The sequence below is a fragment of the Wyeomyia smithii genome, chromosome 1, assembly GCF_029784165.1.
Source record: "Wyeomyia smithii strain HCP4-BCI-WySm-NY-G18 chromosome 1, ASM2978416v1, whole genome shotgun sequence".
Classification (NCBI taxonomy): Eukaryota; Metazoa; Arthropoda; class Insecta; order Diptera; family Culicidae; genus Wyeomyia; species Wyeomyia smithii.
In genome coordinates, this window is record NC_073694.1 from 139,312,588 (window position 1) to 139,328,327 (window position 15,740).

A 15,740-nucleotide genomic window follows, 5' to 3' on the forward strand; every position below is an offset into this window, starting at 1 on the left:
GCCATGCCCGTAGTGCACAATTGGTCAGGTTTCCCTCCGCATCGCCAATCGATTGTCAACTTCGACATATAATCGTACGTACTCTCATTGATATTCAGGCGCCGTTGAGTTGTATCAGACGATTGGCTGGCTGTTTTTTATTCGTCACTCGCAATTGCATCGAATTTTGGATCCCTCCGTCATCGGAGATTGTCCGGTGGGGGCTTATCAAATGACAATTGTGGTGGTGTTTCTGGCAAATTAATTGGTCGATATAAAAGCAAATTGGTTTCTCAAAAGTGCAGTTACTATTTCCATTGATTCGCGCCGTGTACGATCTGTATCTATTTTGCCGGGTTGTCAGTTGCTTTCTATTCTCGATATTTCCGGACGTGCTTATCCTGTACGAGAGGTTAATTTTTTCGGTCGACTTGTAGAGCACCATGAAATCGCTTTCGGTGAGTTTATTACCCAATCCTGCGGTGTAGTTTTTTATTCATTGGAGGAAAAAAATACCAGATTTTACAGTTCCTCTGAATACCAATACGAGCAAACGCACGGCGATGCTATTTTCGTTAAACAACGTGTTATTGAAATAGTTTAAGCAAATCAGAACATCGACACATTAGGATTTTTCGGTTGATTGAAGTTTTGTTACAGCTTCCGTTACATTGAATTCAATGGTTGTCTATATTTCCAGTGGCAAAATTTTTCATCTCAGTTGTCGAAAACAATCCCAATGAATTGACAATTTAAATTATCGCAAAAATCTTTTCAGCAAAAAAGCAGTGCTGCCAAAATAAACAAACCGCAGGCCTGCCATGCCCGTCGTGCTCAATTGGTCAGGTTTCCCTCCGCATCGCCAATCGATTGTCAACTTCGACATATAATCGTACGTACTCTCATTGATATTCAGGCGCCGTTTAGTTGTATCAGACGATTGGCTGGCTGTTTTTTATTCGTCACTCGCAATTGCATCGAATTTTGGATCCCTCCGTCATCGGAGATTGTCCGGTGGGGGCTTATCAAATGACAATTGTGGGGGTGTTTCTGGCAAATTAATTGGTCGATATAAAAGCAAATTGGTTTCTCAAAAGTGCAGTCACTATTTCCATTGATTCGCGCCGTGTACGATCTGTATCTATTTTGCCGGGTTGTCAGTTGCTTTCTATTCTCGATATTTCCGGACGTGCTTATCCTGTTAGAGAGGTTACTTTTTTCGGTCGACTTGTAGAGCACCATGAAATCGCTTTCGGTGAGTTTATTACCCAATCCTGCGGTGTAGTTTTTTATTCATTGGAGGAAAAAAATACCAGAGCGAGTTCGAGATTAATCCTTAATGGACTCCATCATGCAGTAATACAAACCGTGCATAGTGAAATACGTAGGAAAAACATTATTGAAAATCCTACCTGGGCCAGTGAGATAGTGATGGGAAAATAAAGAGAGATAGAGAAAGAGGGAAAATATTTTCGACCTCATAGAAAAAAAGATGAGTTCAATCAAACCGGAAGCTGGTGCAGAACACCGCAACGAAACAGCAAAAATAGAAAAAAATGCATCTCTCAAAAATTGCTTTCCAACGCGACGAGGCGGCCGGGCCGCCCGCTGTGCAAATATCAAACACAAAAATATCAATATATAAACATGGAATCAATGAAATTTTTAACGTCCTCCGTTATTCCGTCATACGTGCGGGGAGCCGTTGCCGGGTGGACCACGGATAGGCGTTTTGCTCAAGCGTGCGCGTTGGTTCAATAAATCAGAGTGGATTGAAACTGGGCGGTACCTATTAAACTGCTTGGTCCTGCGATTCGGTCGCTTATTTTCCGACCTGGATAGCGGCGAGCGACAGAAAGTTTGTGTTATATTTTCCATGTAAGCGAGAGCGTTGCATTGAAGATTTCACTTTGATGAAATATTTGAACGCAAGAACTAAAATTATGTAGGCTGCTACATGGGGGTACTTGGTACGGTAGCTTACAAAAGGAACCAATAAGCATAGTGAATTGATGCTTTTTTCCATTGAGTTTTTCGCTCTGATTGTCCGACTTTTTTATTTTTGCTGTTACGGTGTTTGGTTGTGATTTAAATTTTAGATGAAAGTTTTTTTTTTACTTTGGGTCCGCTCCAGTTAGGTTTATTGAAAATCCGTTGAAATCTAATCCAATCAAGATATATGATGTGTTTAGGTCGATTGGCGATGAATAATAATCAATTAAAGTACAAGTTTTGTGCACCCTGCATAAGCGACTGCGTATCACGGGATGAAATTCTATATGGTCCAAGATACGCAAAAAACCGTAGCATCTAGTTGGTGGCATATGTCGTACTCCAACCGTCCAACGCCCACAAAAAATAGATTTTAGTTGATGAAGTGTGAGGATCGCATCCATCATCCCGACATCTCTATATAAAGTATGTCTCCCCATTGAATAGTTCTGGACGCAAGAAGGACGGCAACTGTTGTAAAATTGCATAGATTATTCCACAGTTTGCGGCTGATGCAATTTTTCTTCTGTTGTATGTTCGTTGGCGAGTGGTTGCGAATGCATGATGAACAGCAAACTATTTTTTCTCGTTTGAACCTTATTTCGAACAAAGCATATATCGAACTACTTAACATCAGTTGAAGTTCAAGAGTTCAACTAATGAAGGATTATTGCTTTTGAATTATTTTCACCGGGTTCGTCTCTTCTACGTTTGCTAGCCTCCTTTCACGTCCACGATTCATGTCCGTAGAGCGCTACCGGGAGGATCAGGATCTTATAGAGCGCAAATTTCGTACGAATCTGTAGGCTACGGGACCTAATCTGGCTACGAAATTTGTAAAAAGCCCTATTCGCTGTCGCAATCGTCTCTTCATCTCGTTGTCACATGTCACGAAAGTACCAAGATAAACAAATTCGTCGACCAGTACTGGACGTGTTTGGTGATCGGTCCGATAGAGTATAAAACAAAAGACGTGTGAACAAGTGTTGGCATTGTTTGCCTGGTCGAGTGAAATAAATCCGGGTTCAAGGTCGTTCCTTTGTGCAACTGTTTCGCATCGTGACTGCCAGCTGGTGCGTAAGCCGATTTGGCTGCTGGCTGGATTGTGCTACAGCAGTGGACGAGACACAAACGAGGAAAAAGAAGAAGCCATCAGTGTCAGCGAGTCGTATCGCTGTGTGGAGTGATCTCACACCTGGCTCGCTGCTGGTGGCTGTTTGGTGCTGCTGTATTGGTGCTGCTGGCTGTAACGGCTGCTACTTCGAACGATCGGACAACCAACCTTACTGGAAGGGAGAAATAAAAAGGTACGCGTTCTTGTCAGCGCTAGTGCGCTAAACATAGCGCGATGGATGTAGATCCCTCGCCTCCCGCGCCACCATCCCCGAACCCCTCTGACCCTGACCCTTCTGTTACCCCCTCCCCTGTTCATTCTTCAGTCCCCCCTCGCCCCAGGCTTTACCCAGACGGAGCCCAGGGCAGCTATACTGTTTATTTTCGGCCAAAGGCAGGACCGAAATCGAAAAAGTTGAACCTCTTGCAGATTTCTAAAGACCTGACGAAGGAGTACAAGGGCGTGACCGAAATTTCCAAGGTCCGGCCTAACAAGCTCCGTGTCGTGGTCGGTAACCTGAAAGAGGCCAACGATATAGCTTGCTCTGAGCTCTTCACACGCGAGTACCGCGTTTACATACCCGCACGAGACGTGGAGATCGACGGTGTCATAACCGATTCGAGTCTGTCCGTCGAGTGTATACTGCAAAGTGCCAAAGGGTGCTTTAAGAACAAAACGTGTCCCGAAGTAAAGGTGCTCGACTGCAAGCAATTGCGGTCAGCATCGATCATCGGTGGCAAAACAGTATACACTCCGTCAGACTCGTTTCGAGTTACGTTCGCCGGGTCTGCACTACCGAGCCACGTCTCGATCCACCGGGTTCGTCTCCCTGTGAGGCTCTACGTGCCCCGCGTCATGAACTGCCTGAATTGCAAGCAGTTAGGCCATACAGCCGCCTACTGCTGCAATAAGGCACGTTGTGGCAAGTGTGGGGAGTCTCATGCGGAAGATTCTTGCAGTGTTAACGCTGAAAAGTGTATTCACTGCGGAGAAAGTCTGCATGAGCTCTCGACATGTGCGGTGTACATGCAGCGCAGGGATAAAATAAAACGGTCTCTCAAAGAGCGTTCAAAGCGTTCCTACGCTGACATGCTGAAGAAGACCGTTACCACTTCTCCCGTTACTTCGAACCCCTTCGATCTGTTGCCCTCTGAGGAAACCGATTCTGACGATTCACCAGCGGGAGCATCTTACGCCAATCCTGGGGAGTCTAGAAAGAGGAAAAGTGTTTCCTCTCCTAAACTTCCCAGAAAAGGTCCTAAGATTTCTCAAAGTGAAATGAAGGTTACAAACAAACCAAACAGTGCTGCGGAAAAACCGAAGCAAACTCCTCCTGGGCTGGCAAATTTAAAGTCCCAGAAGGAGTTCCCAGCACTGCCAGGAACATCTAAAACCCCAGTTGCTCCTTTTACACTCCCAGTTGATGAAACAAACTCTGGATTAGTGAAATTTTCTGACATTGTGGACTGGATTTTTGAAACTTTCAATGTACCCGATCCAATTAAAATTTTTCTTACAGCATTCCTCCCAACAGTTAGATCATTTTTGAAGCAGTTGACTGCCCAATGGCCTCTCCTTGCAGCGATTGTATCCTTCGATGCCTAATTCAACTGCGTATATGAAGGATTCTATCTCTGTCTTACAGTGGAATTGTAGAAGTATTTTACCAAAAATTGATTCGTTTAAAGTTTTGATAAATAAAAACAAATGCGATGCATTTTCCCTTTGTGAAACTTGGCTTACTTCAAATATTGATCTCAACTTCCATGATTTTAATATTATTCGCCTCGATCGAGACACCCCATATGGAGGAGTACTTTTAGGGATTAAAAAGTGCTATTCTTTCTATCGTATTAACCTCCCCTCGATTCCAGGCATCGAAGTTGTCGCATGTCAAATGACAATACAAGGTAAAGAGCTTTGTATTGCCTCAATATATATTCCCCCCAGAGCACAGGTTGGGCAACGGCTGCTCTTTGATTTAATAGAACTTCTTCCCTCGCCACGTTTGATTTTGGGAGACTTCAACTCTCATGGCGTGGCTTGGGGTTCCCCATACAATGATAACCGCTCCTCTTTAATCTATAACCTTTGCGATGACTTCGACATGACTATTTTAAACAACGGTGAAATGACACGTATCCCGAAACCTCCAGCGCGCCCAAGCGCTTTGGATCTATCCTTATGTTCGACGTCGCTACGGTTGGATTGCACATGGAAGGTAATCCTCGATCCTCACGGTAGCGACCATCTGCCTATTCTTATTTCATTTACTAACGGGTCAACTCGCATGCGACCAATTGACATTCCGTATGACCTCACACGGAATGTCGATTGGAAGTTATACGAGGAAATGATTTCAAAAGCGGTCGAGTCGATTCAACATCATTCACCACTTGAAGAATACAACCTCCTCGCGGGCTTGATTCTCGACGCCGCGTTGCAAGCCCAAACGAAGAAATATCCCGGCGTAACGATCAAAGAACGGCCTCCCACTCCGTGGTGGGACCAAGAGTGCTCCGATGTCTACACGCAAAGATCCGACGCGTTTAAGGCCTACCAGACGGGAGGTATACCTGGCGACTATTTACGGTATTCGGAGCTTGATACCAAGCTTAAAAGCTTGGCTAAAGCAAAGAAACGTGGATATTGGCGTCGGTTCGTGAACGAGACGTCGAGGGAGACATCGATGAGCACTCTTTGGAACACAGCCCGAAGAATGCGGAATCGCGTAACGGTCAACGAAAGCGAGGAGTCTTCAAGTAGGTGGATATTTGATTTTGCCAGGAAAGTATGTCCGGACTCTGTTCCTGAGCAAAATATTGTTCGCGATGCGTCTCCGGGCCACGACGCGATAGAATCACCTTTTACGATGGCAGAATTTTCAGTTGCCCTCCTGTCCTGTAACAATAACGCGCCTGGATTAGATAGAATCAAATTCAACTTGTTGAAGAATCTACCCGGCAATGCCAAGAGGCGCTTGTTGAACTTGTTCAATAAGTTCCTGGAGCAAAACATTGTACCGCAGGATTGGAGGCAAGCGAAGGTGATCGCCATCCAAAAACCAGGGAAACCAGCTTCTAATCACAACTCTTATAGGCCGATTGCAATGCTATCCTGTATCCGGAAATTGATGGAAAAAATGATACTCCGTCGTTTAGACCACTGGGTCGAATCAAATGGTCTACTATCAGAAACTCAATTTGGCTTCCGCCGTGCCAAAGGGACGAATGATTGTCTTGCGTTGCTTTCAACAGATATTCAGCTGGCGTATGCTCGTAAAGAACAAATGGCGTCTGCGTTCTTGGACATTAAGGGGGCTTTTGATTCCGTTTCTATTGACATTCTTTCGGGTAAACTTCACCGACAAGGATTTTCTCCAATTTTGAACAATTTTTTGCACAATTTGTTGTCCGAAAAGCACATGCATTTTACGCATGGCGATTTGGCAACTTTTCGCATTAGCTACATGGGTCTTCCCCAGGGCTCATGTTTAAGCCCCCTTCTTTACAACTTTTATGTAAATGACATCGACGAATGTCTGGCAAATTCATGCACGATAAGACAACTTGCAGACGACAGTGTAATCTCTGTTACAGGAGCCAAAGCTGCCGATTTGCAAGGACCATTGCAAGATACCTTGGACAATTTGTCTGCTTGGGCTTTACAGCTAGGTATCGAATTCTCTCCGGAGAAGACTGAGATTGTAGTTTTTTCTAGGAAGCATGAACCTGCTCAGCTTCAAACACAATTAATGGGTAAAACGATTTCTCAGGTTTTGGTACACAAATATCTTGGTGTCTGGTTCGACTCTAAAGGCACCTGGGGTTGTCACGTGAGGTATCTGATGAAAAAATGTCAACAAAGAGTGAATTTTCTTCGTACAATAACCGGACAATGGTGGGGAGCCCATCCAGGAGACCTTATAAGGCTTTACCAAACAACGATATTGTCTGTTATTGAATACGGGTGTTTCTGCTTCCGCTCCGCAGCAAACACACATTTGATCAAACTGGAGCGAATACAATATCGTTGTTTGCGTATCGCCTTAGGTTGCATGCAGTCGACCCATACGATGAGTTTGGAGGTTTTAGCTGGAGTACTACCATTGAAAAACCGCTTCTGGAGCCTGTCTTCTCGTATTCTAATCAAATGTGAGGTCTTGAACCGTCCCGTGATTGAAAATTTTGAAAGGTTAATCGAACTTAATTCTCAAACCCGTTTTATGACATTGTATTTCAATCACATGTCCCAAAATATTAACCCTTCTTCGAATATTCCAAATCGTGTCGACTTATCAAATACTTCTGATTCTACTGTGTTTTTCGATACATCCATGATAGAAGAAACTCGTGGAATCCCGGATCATTTACGCGTGCAGCAGATCCCTAAAATTTTTTCCAATAAATATCGAAACATCAACTGCGACAATATGTACTACACTGACGGATCACTTCTTGATGGGTCCACTGGCTTCGGTATCTTCAATAACAATTTAACCGTCTCCCATAAGCTCGATAATCCTGCTTCTGTTTACGTCGCAGAATTAGCTGCAATTCAGTACACCCTAGGGATTATCGAAAAAATGCCCACGGACCATTATTTCATCTTTACGGACAGTCTCAGTTCCATTGAGGCTCTCCGATCGATGAAAGATGTTAAGCACTCTCCGTATTTCCTGGGGAAAATACGGGAACATCTGAGTGCTTTATCCGAAAAATCTACTCAGATTACCTTAGCGTGGGTCCCTTCTCACTGCTCGATACCGGGTAATGAGAAAGCGGACTCTTTGGCTAAGGTGGGCGCAACAAACGGTGATATTTATGAAAGACCAATTGCCTTTAATGAATTTTTCGCACTTGTACGTCAGAATACGATCATCAGTTGGCAAAATGCTTGGACCAGAGGGGAATTGGGAAGGTGGTTACATTCCATAATCCCCAAAGTATCGACGAACCCGTGGTTCAAGGGGTTGGATGTAGGTCGGGATTTCATTTGCGTGATGTCCCGGCTTATGTCCAATCACTATAGATTTGACGCGCTCCTCCGTCGTGTTGGGCTCGGGGAAAGTGGTATCTGTGCCTGTGGTGAAGGTTATCACGACATAGAGCATGTGGTTTGGTCATGCCCTGTACACCGTGACGCCAGGTCTAAATTAATAGCTTCCCTGCAGGCCGAGGGTAGACAGCCGGCTGTTCCTGTTCGTGATGTCTTGGCGAGCCGTGACCTATCCTACATGTCCCTTATATACGTTTTCCTGAAATCCATCCACGCCCCAGTTTAGTCCTATCCCCTCCGTCTACACCCAACAAAACGACAAGAACACGTTTGAACCTTAAGCACAAAACCAGCAACCAGACCCCGCACAACAGAACCAGGACCCAAGGACTACGAGCCTCTGTCCCAACTCACGACATCGTGGCTCAGCAGAACGAATCCATACATGCCATTCGACGATTATCAGACGACCATTGAACAACAAAACACTGATTGGAAATCCCATGCTAGTTTTAAGTTAGACTTAATTTCAGCTCGTAGTCGGCAGCGAGGATAAAAAATTTGCTTTAGTTTTTAAGTCATCAGATATAATTGGCGCCGTTAAACATTAAATTGTATTTGTGCCGTGTCAAATAAATGTTATGTGAAGAAAAAAAAATTCGTCGACCACTTCGAAAGTATCCCCATCCATCCCCACTGCAGCACCAACACCCGCAGAATTACCACGCTTTTTGCCAGCCACCATGTACTTCGTTTTGGCAGTGTTTATGGTGAGTCCAATTCTCGCAGCTTCCCTTCTGTGAGCCGTGAAGGCCTCCTCAACTGTTCTACGGCTACCCGCCCTAAAGTCAATGAATGATGTGTATGCAAGTTGTGCTCACGACACTTGTCGAGGATCTGTCTCAAGGTGAACACCTGGTCCGTTTTAGATCGTCCCACTCGAAAACCGCATTGGTATTCTTCAACAAAGGCTTCCTGCAAACGCCCTCAGTCGCTGGAACAGGATACGGGAGAGAATTTTGTAAGCGGAATTGAGGAGGGTTATGCCTTTTTTTTTCAAAGGTGGCGGGGAAATCTGCAAACAGACACCTGAGAAGAGAACTCAGGGTGTGGGGATGAGACTAGGGGAGAGATGCTGGGGTAGTTACACTCTCCCAGACACCTACTGATCCCTGTTCCGACCCACTAAAACCCCTCCAGTCTCCAGCCCTGGTCTTCCCGGAACTACGGTTAAGTATTACGTCGGGAAGTAGCTTTTGTGCATGATGCACCCTCTTTACTCTTATAACCTCCTAGCTGACTACCTAGAGACTGGTAGTTAGCTACTACTGGCGTGTTGGTGATTGACCCGCCACACACGTTGTAGCTCCAGGACAATCTGGGAGGCGGCCGCACAGGCCGCGTTCCAGATGTCCGGGTCGTCGCACATCCTCCGAACAAGATTGTCCGAAGTAGTGCCAGGCCCGCTCACAGCCATCATGTTGCTCCTCGCTCTTACGAAAAGGGGACATACGCAGAAGACATGCTCTGCAGTCTCCTCCTCTTCCACGCACTCGGGACACATGGGGGACCCCGCGTGCCCGAACCTGTGCAGATATTGCCTGAAGCAACCATGGCCTGACAGGATCTGTGTCAGGTGGAAGTTCACCTCGCCATGTTCACCACTTGACCCAGCCGGATATCTCCGGTATAAGTCGGTGCGTCCATCTGCCCTTTGTGGAATTAGACCATTCCCTCTGCCAACGGAGCATCGAGAATGACCATGCCTCGTATGCTTCACGTGTCACGTTGGTCGAAACACTCTCTGTCCTCCTTGATGGCGATGCTGATAGGCATCATGCCGGACAAGACACAGATTGCATCGTATGACACCGTACGATACGCACTCACAACTATCAGGCACATGAGCCTGTAGGTACTTTCCAGTTTACCGCGGTAACTGTTAGTACCTAGCGCTCTGGACCATACTGGCCCACCATACTTAAGTATGGACGAAACCACGCTGGCAAGAAGTCTTCGCTTGCTGCCATAGACCGCTGAGCTATTGGACATCATACGAGATAGTGCTGCAATAGCCGATGAGGCCCTCTTACAGGCATAGTCGACGTGGCTCCCGAACGTGAGCTTGTCGTCGACCATAACTCCCAAGAGCTTCAACGATCGCTTTGAGGTGATGGTGCAGTCTCCGACTCTGACCACCGCCTGTTGCTCTGATTTACGGTTGTTCACAACCGTGACCTCCGTCTTATGGTGCGCGAGCTCCAGTTTCCTGGAGCGCATCCAGTCCTCGACCTTCCTTATGCAATGCGCAGCCGTCAACTCGACCTCTTCGATCGACTCGCCGTGAACCTCTAGCGTTATATCGTCTGCAAAGCCGACGATCACAACCCCTACAGGAAACTTTAGTTTCAACACCCCGTCATACATGACGTTCCACAACACCGGACCCAGGATTGAACCTTGCGGAACCCCGGCGGTGATTGGGACGCACTTCTGACCCTCCTCTGTGTTGTAAACCAGTACTCGATTCTGGAAGTAGTTTTCCAGAATCTTGTACAGCGACACCGGTACGTGGATGCTCCTGAGCGCGAGCGCTATGGAGTCCCAACTGGCGCTATTGAACGCATTCTTCACGTCAAGCGTGATGATTGCGCAATAGCGTATTCCCCTTCTCTTGCACTGGGGCGCTATCTCCGCCGTCTTGGTGACGAAGGCGATGGCATCCAGCGTGGACCTGCCCTTCCGGAAGCCGAACTGGTTGCTTGCCAGACCGCTTACACCCTCTGTGTACCTCACCAGTCTGTTGAGGATAATCCCGTCGTGTCTAGCAGGCAGATAGGCCTATATGCCGATGGGTCACCTGGTGGTTTCCCAGCCTTCGGTAGTCGGACCAATTTCTGCCGCTTCCACCTATCCGGAAAGAGGCAGTCATCCAGGCACCTCTGCATGACTACTCGAAACAGCCCGGGGGCCGTTTTTATCGCCAGCCTGATTGCCAGGTTAGGGATGCCATCCGGTCCCGGTGCCTTGCTCACCTTTAGAGAGTTGGCGATCACAATGAGTTCCTTATTCGTAACCCTTGCCTCCTCCTAAACCTCTACACGGCTGTCGTCGCCCACGGATTGGATGCTCGGTAGGTTGGCCGACCATCCCTGGTCTGTGTCTGAGATACTGGAACGTCGCACGTGGGACTCGACCGCCGGAGGCCAAGGACTTGGCTCGTGGCGCGGAAAGAGTCCCACGATGATTCGCTCCACCATCGCTGGTGATCGCTCTGCAGGTGCCAGCGCGCCTTTGGTCTTGGCCATTACGATCCTGTAGGCGTCACCCCACGGGTTCGTATTGGCACTCGCGCATAGCCTATCGAAACAGGCCCTCTTGCTGGCCTTAATCGCACTCTTCAGCGTCGATCTGGCAGAACTGAATGCTGCGCGGCGCTCTGTCCTCTGTTCGTCTGTTCACGCACGCTGCATCCTCCGTCTCGCACGGAGGCACGCACTGCGAAGGTCCGCTATCTCGTCAGTCCACCAGTAGACCGGTGGCTTCCCATTCCTAGGTTGGCGAGTCCTAGGCATGGTGGCGTCGCACGCCCGAGATAGCATAGCAATTAGTTGGTCAGGCGTCGGGCGAAGCCGACTGCCCCCCTCGCGCTCTCGTCTAATTGCCTCTTCAAATACCTCGGCATCAAAATGCGATGTCTTCCACCCACGGGCGAACGGAGTGTTGGCCCTACTCGTCGCTTGCCACCTCTCGTTGTTGTCTACACTATAACAGACCGCCTGGTGGTCGCTATTAATGTAGCCATCGTCTACCCTCCAGTTCTTGATCAGTCTTGGGCTGGAGAACGTCACGTCGATGATCGACTCCGCGCCATTTCTGCTAAATGTACTTTTGTTTCCAACGTTGGCCAGATCTAGGTTGAGCTTTGCCAAAGCCTTCAACAAGATCTGGCCCCTCTGGTTCGTGAAATGACTTCCCCACTCAACAGCCCAAGCGTTGAAGTCGCCCGCCACCACCAACGGCGTTAGGCCCGTTAGCTCCATGGATAGGAGTTTGACCATCAGAGTGAACCTTTCGGTAGACCAACGTGGCGGAGCATAGCAACTGCAGTAGAACACTCCGTTCACCTTAGCAACTACGTACCCTTCTTCTGAGGTTGAGACAACCTCCTGAACCTGGAACTTGCCCTTCGTACATATGGCCGCCATACTGGACTTATCTGCAACCCAGTTACCGTTTCCGGGAGGGATGCGGTAGGGGTCCGATATGATGGCGATGTCCGACAACGACTCAGTGGCTGCTTAGTGTAGCAGCTGCTGAGCCGCGAAGCAATGGTTCAGGTTCAGTTGCGTCACCCTTACGCCCGTGGTTTCGCAGCCGGCTCACCGGCTGGGCACCTGGGGCCTCCCATAAAGTGTTTGGCGTCCCGTTTCCCGGAACATACCTTACACTTGGGAGACTCCCCACAGTCCTTCGCTTTATGGCCTGCACCTCCACATCGCCTGCACAACTGGCTCCTATCGGGACCCTTGCAGGTCCAGGACTTATGTCCACCATCAAAGCACCGGAAGCAAATGTCTATGCAAATGTATGCCCAGAGGACATACAGACCAGCCGACCTTCAACTTGCCTTCTTTCAGGGCCAGGTTAGCAACCGCCGACGGTAGTCGGAAGGTAGCTATCTGGGTCCCCGCCAGACCTTTGCGGAGGCGGATTGACTCCTTAGCCACCTCCACCCCGCACTTCGCTTTGAGGGCTTGTGCAATTTCGCTCCTCTCGGTGATTTCGTCCAGGTTTTTAAGCTGGAGTCACCTCTGAGGTGAGTGCCCGCACTTGCACCTCCTTCCCTAGGACCTTTTCAGCCACCGTTTTATAGGTAGCCCCCTTGTTCTTGGCGTCCTTCCGGAGCTCAAGTATCATCTCGCCAGTGCGAGATCGGCGGATACTCCGCACATCCGCCCCCAGATCCTTGAGCTGGGTTTCCCCCTCATCTTCTTCAAGACTTCTGAGCATTTCGACCCGTCCGTCTTGAGTATGAGGGCATCACCCCTACTCCGCACCTTTTTGACCTTTTTCGGTCCTCTGGCCACTCCGCCGTCTTGGCGCGTCGCACCTTCCCGACGCCTCCTACCCTCTACAGTAGTCCAAGGGTTGCCCGTAGCCTCCACTTGTGCTATGCCTCGATAATTACTACAGTCGAGTCTATGTCCCCTCTTGTAGAGAGGGCATATGAGTCCTTCTAACCAGTCCGTAGGTAGTTGTTCTTCGGACTATACGCTTAGGATAATCTGGCGAATTGCGCTACACAGCCGCTTTTCAGCGGCTTTGTTCTTCAGCTCTTTGCAAGCATTCTCCACCTCATCCAATGTTGGTGGGTCCGCAGCTCATTCGTCTTCCCAAATTTCTATCCTGTTTCTCTCGACGGTTCTTCATCCTTACCGTTCAACACCACTTCAAAATATTGCTTCCAACACCTGGCCACCTTCGATTTCTTGGTAATCAGGTACCCCTTCCTTTCATTACACATGGCAGATACTGGCATGGTCCGGTTCGTGATTCCATTGATCGTTCTATTCAAGTTTCTCGTGTCGTGCCTGGTGAAGTATGATGATGTGTCCGCGAGGACGCGATCGTAGTGCTCACGTTTCTTACGGCGATGAAGCCTCCAGCTCCTGCCTCCTGGTATTTCTCCCACATCTGACGCGTCACAAGATTACCTGACCATAAATGTGCTTCCGCTGCTCGTTCAGGTCCACCCCAGCCGGTATACCGAGTCGTCTATTAACTTTCCGGGTATACTCTGCAGTAACTCCTTCCTCTGATAACTGATAAGCCGGGCGCGAATCTTGCCTAACACGAGATAGTGATCCGCGTCAATGTTTGGCCCTCGGAAGGACCGCACTTCTTTGACATCTGAAAAGTGCCGGCCGTCGATCAGCATGTGGTCGATCTGGGAGCAGGCCTCTCTATTGGCTGCTCTCCAGGTGTGCTTTCGAATGATCAGACGTCCGAAACGGGTACTACAGATGGCCATTCCTCCAGCAGCGGTGAAGTTTACCTACCTCAAGCCATTGTCGTTGGTGGTAGAGTGAAGGTTTTTCCTACCAATAACGGGGCGAAAAAACTCCTTTCGCCCGACTTGTGCGTTCATATCTCCGATGAAAATCTTTTTGTCGTGTTGTGAGCACTCTCCATAAGTTTTCTCGAAGAGCTCATAAAACTCCTCCTTTACGTCATCGGTTTTCTCGTTTATCGACACGTTAGTTGATAAGGCTGCAATTGAAAAATTTGTCCTTGATTCTCAATACGCATAGACGGTCATTAATAGGCCTCGACCTAATGACACGCTTCATTTGGTTTCCTAGTACATAGCACAAAACCGCTGCCCCGTTCCGCTCTGTCTCCGGCACTGTAGTGGTTGTGGTACTTGAAAGAAGTGCCCGCGGCCAGATTAACCGCCCGGAATTCACGTTTTCCTAGAAGCAACGCACCCGGAAAGCAATTACTCTGCGGACTTTTGGCGAACTTCCGAGCTGGTTAGGGGCGCCAAAACTGCCACCAATTCATTTACTCAGTAAAATCCTTCAGAGCCTTCTTCAAACAGCTTTTTATCGAAAAAATAACTTGTTTGAATAATACAAAAAAAAATTTTTTTTTTCATTTGACTCATTCTGTATTTAAGATATTAAGTTTGATTTAAGTGAAAAAATTTGTGTTTTTAGAGTGAAAAAGGTGTTCCTTTTAAAGTTGGTAGTCTCTTCTATTAAGTACCTTATGAATCTCTTTCATGAAAGCTTCAACGGGTTTCCATGGAACATCATTTGAAGACATTTTCCTGCGAAAGCAGCGGGAAGGTGTAGCATATGAATGAATAGAATAAGAATTCGATACGTGATGGTACAGCCCTTTGCAACCGATCACAGCCTAAGCTTCCCACTTATACAAAAGAAACGAGCCATCGATTCGAATAACCGTGAACAGGAGGCAACCGATTGGATAAAATATTGTCAGAGTCATTCTGCGCTCTGTTGCAATCGAAAAAGATGACCGAGAATCCACATATACCTGCTCTATATCGACGACAACATCCAATACGTTAAATGATGATGACGTTGCTGCTGTTCAGGAAAGCTGCCACAAACGGGCCAGAGTTCGGACGGCAGAACGGCTCAATTTACCGGATGTCGACGGGTGTGGGCTCGCTGCTCGGTCGCTAGTAAATCCGTTCGGGATTTAGTCGGTGAGAGGTGCGCTAGTGGAGACGTTTTTCTTTCATTTTGTTTGTGCCCACCGAGCTGTGTGGTTTACAGTTTTTTGGATGGCATTTTCTTTTAGCTTTATCCATGGCGAACTAACCAACAACGAAACGATAACGACAACGTTGGCGATGGCAATGGTTGCGGTTTGGCTAGTTGGAACGTGAATCATGCTGGCATAGTTTGTTTTGCCATTTTGTTCCAAAAAATAATTTTTCTCAATGAAAAACATTCGACAGTTTCGTATGGAAAACCCTGCTATGTTACCATTACTGTTTCTATAATCGATATGAGCGACAATAGATATAGAGTGCAGCACAAAGCAGTAGTTTCAATAACTGACATTGTGTAGTTTGGTTCATTTCTTAAAGCTCTGCTAAACAGAGTATACACCGGCTTCT

General features: G+C 47.6%; 1 protein-coding gene across 2 annotated transcripts in view; it reads left to right on the top strand.

Moving 5' to 3' along the window:
• Positions 1-353: 353 nt before the first annotated feature.
• Positions 354-15,740, top strand: part of LOC129718531 (uncharacterized) — a 49,257-nt gene continuing 33,870 nt past the window's right edge. Inside the window, exon 1 of one of the 2 annotated variants that reach the window (XM_055669399.1) lies at positions 354-437. In XM_055669399.1, the coding sequence (XP_055525374.1) occupies positions 423-437 (15 nt within the window). In that variant the 5' untranslated portion in view covers positions 354-422. Of the gene's footprint in view, positions 438-1,093; positions 1,235-15,740 lie in introns of those variants that run through there. The other variant, XM_055669398.1, reaches the window with a different exon arrangement.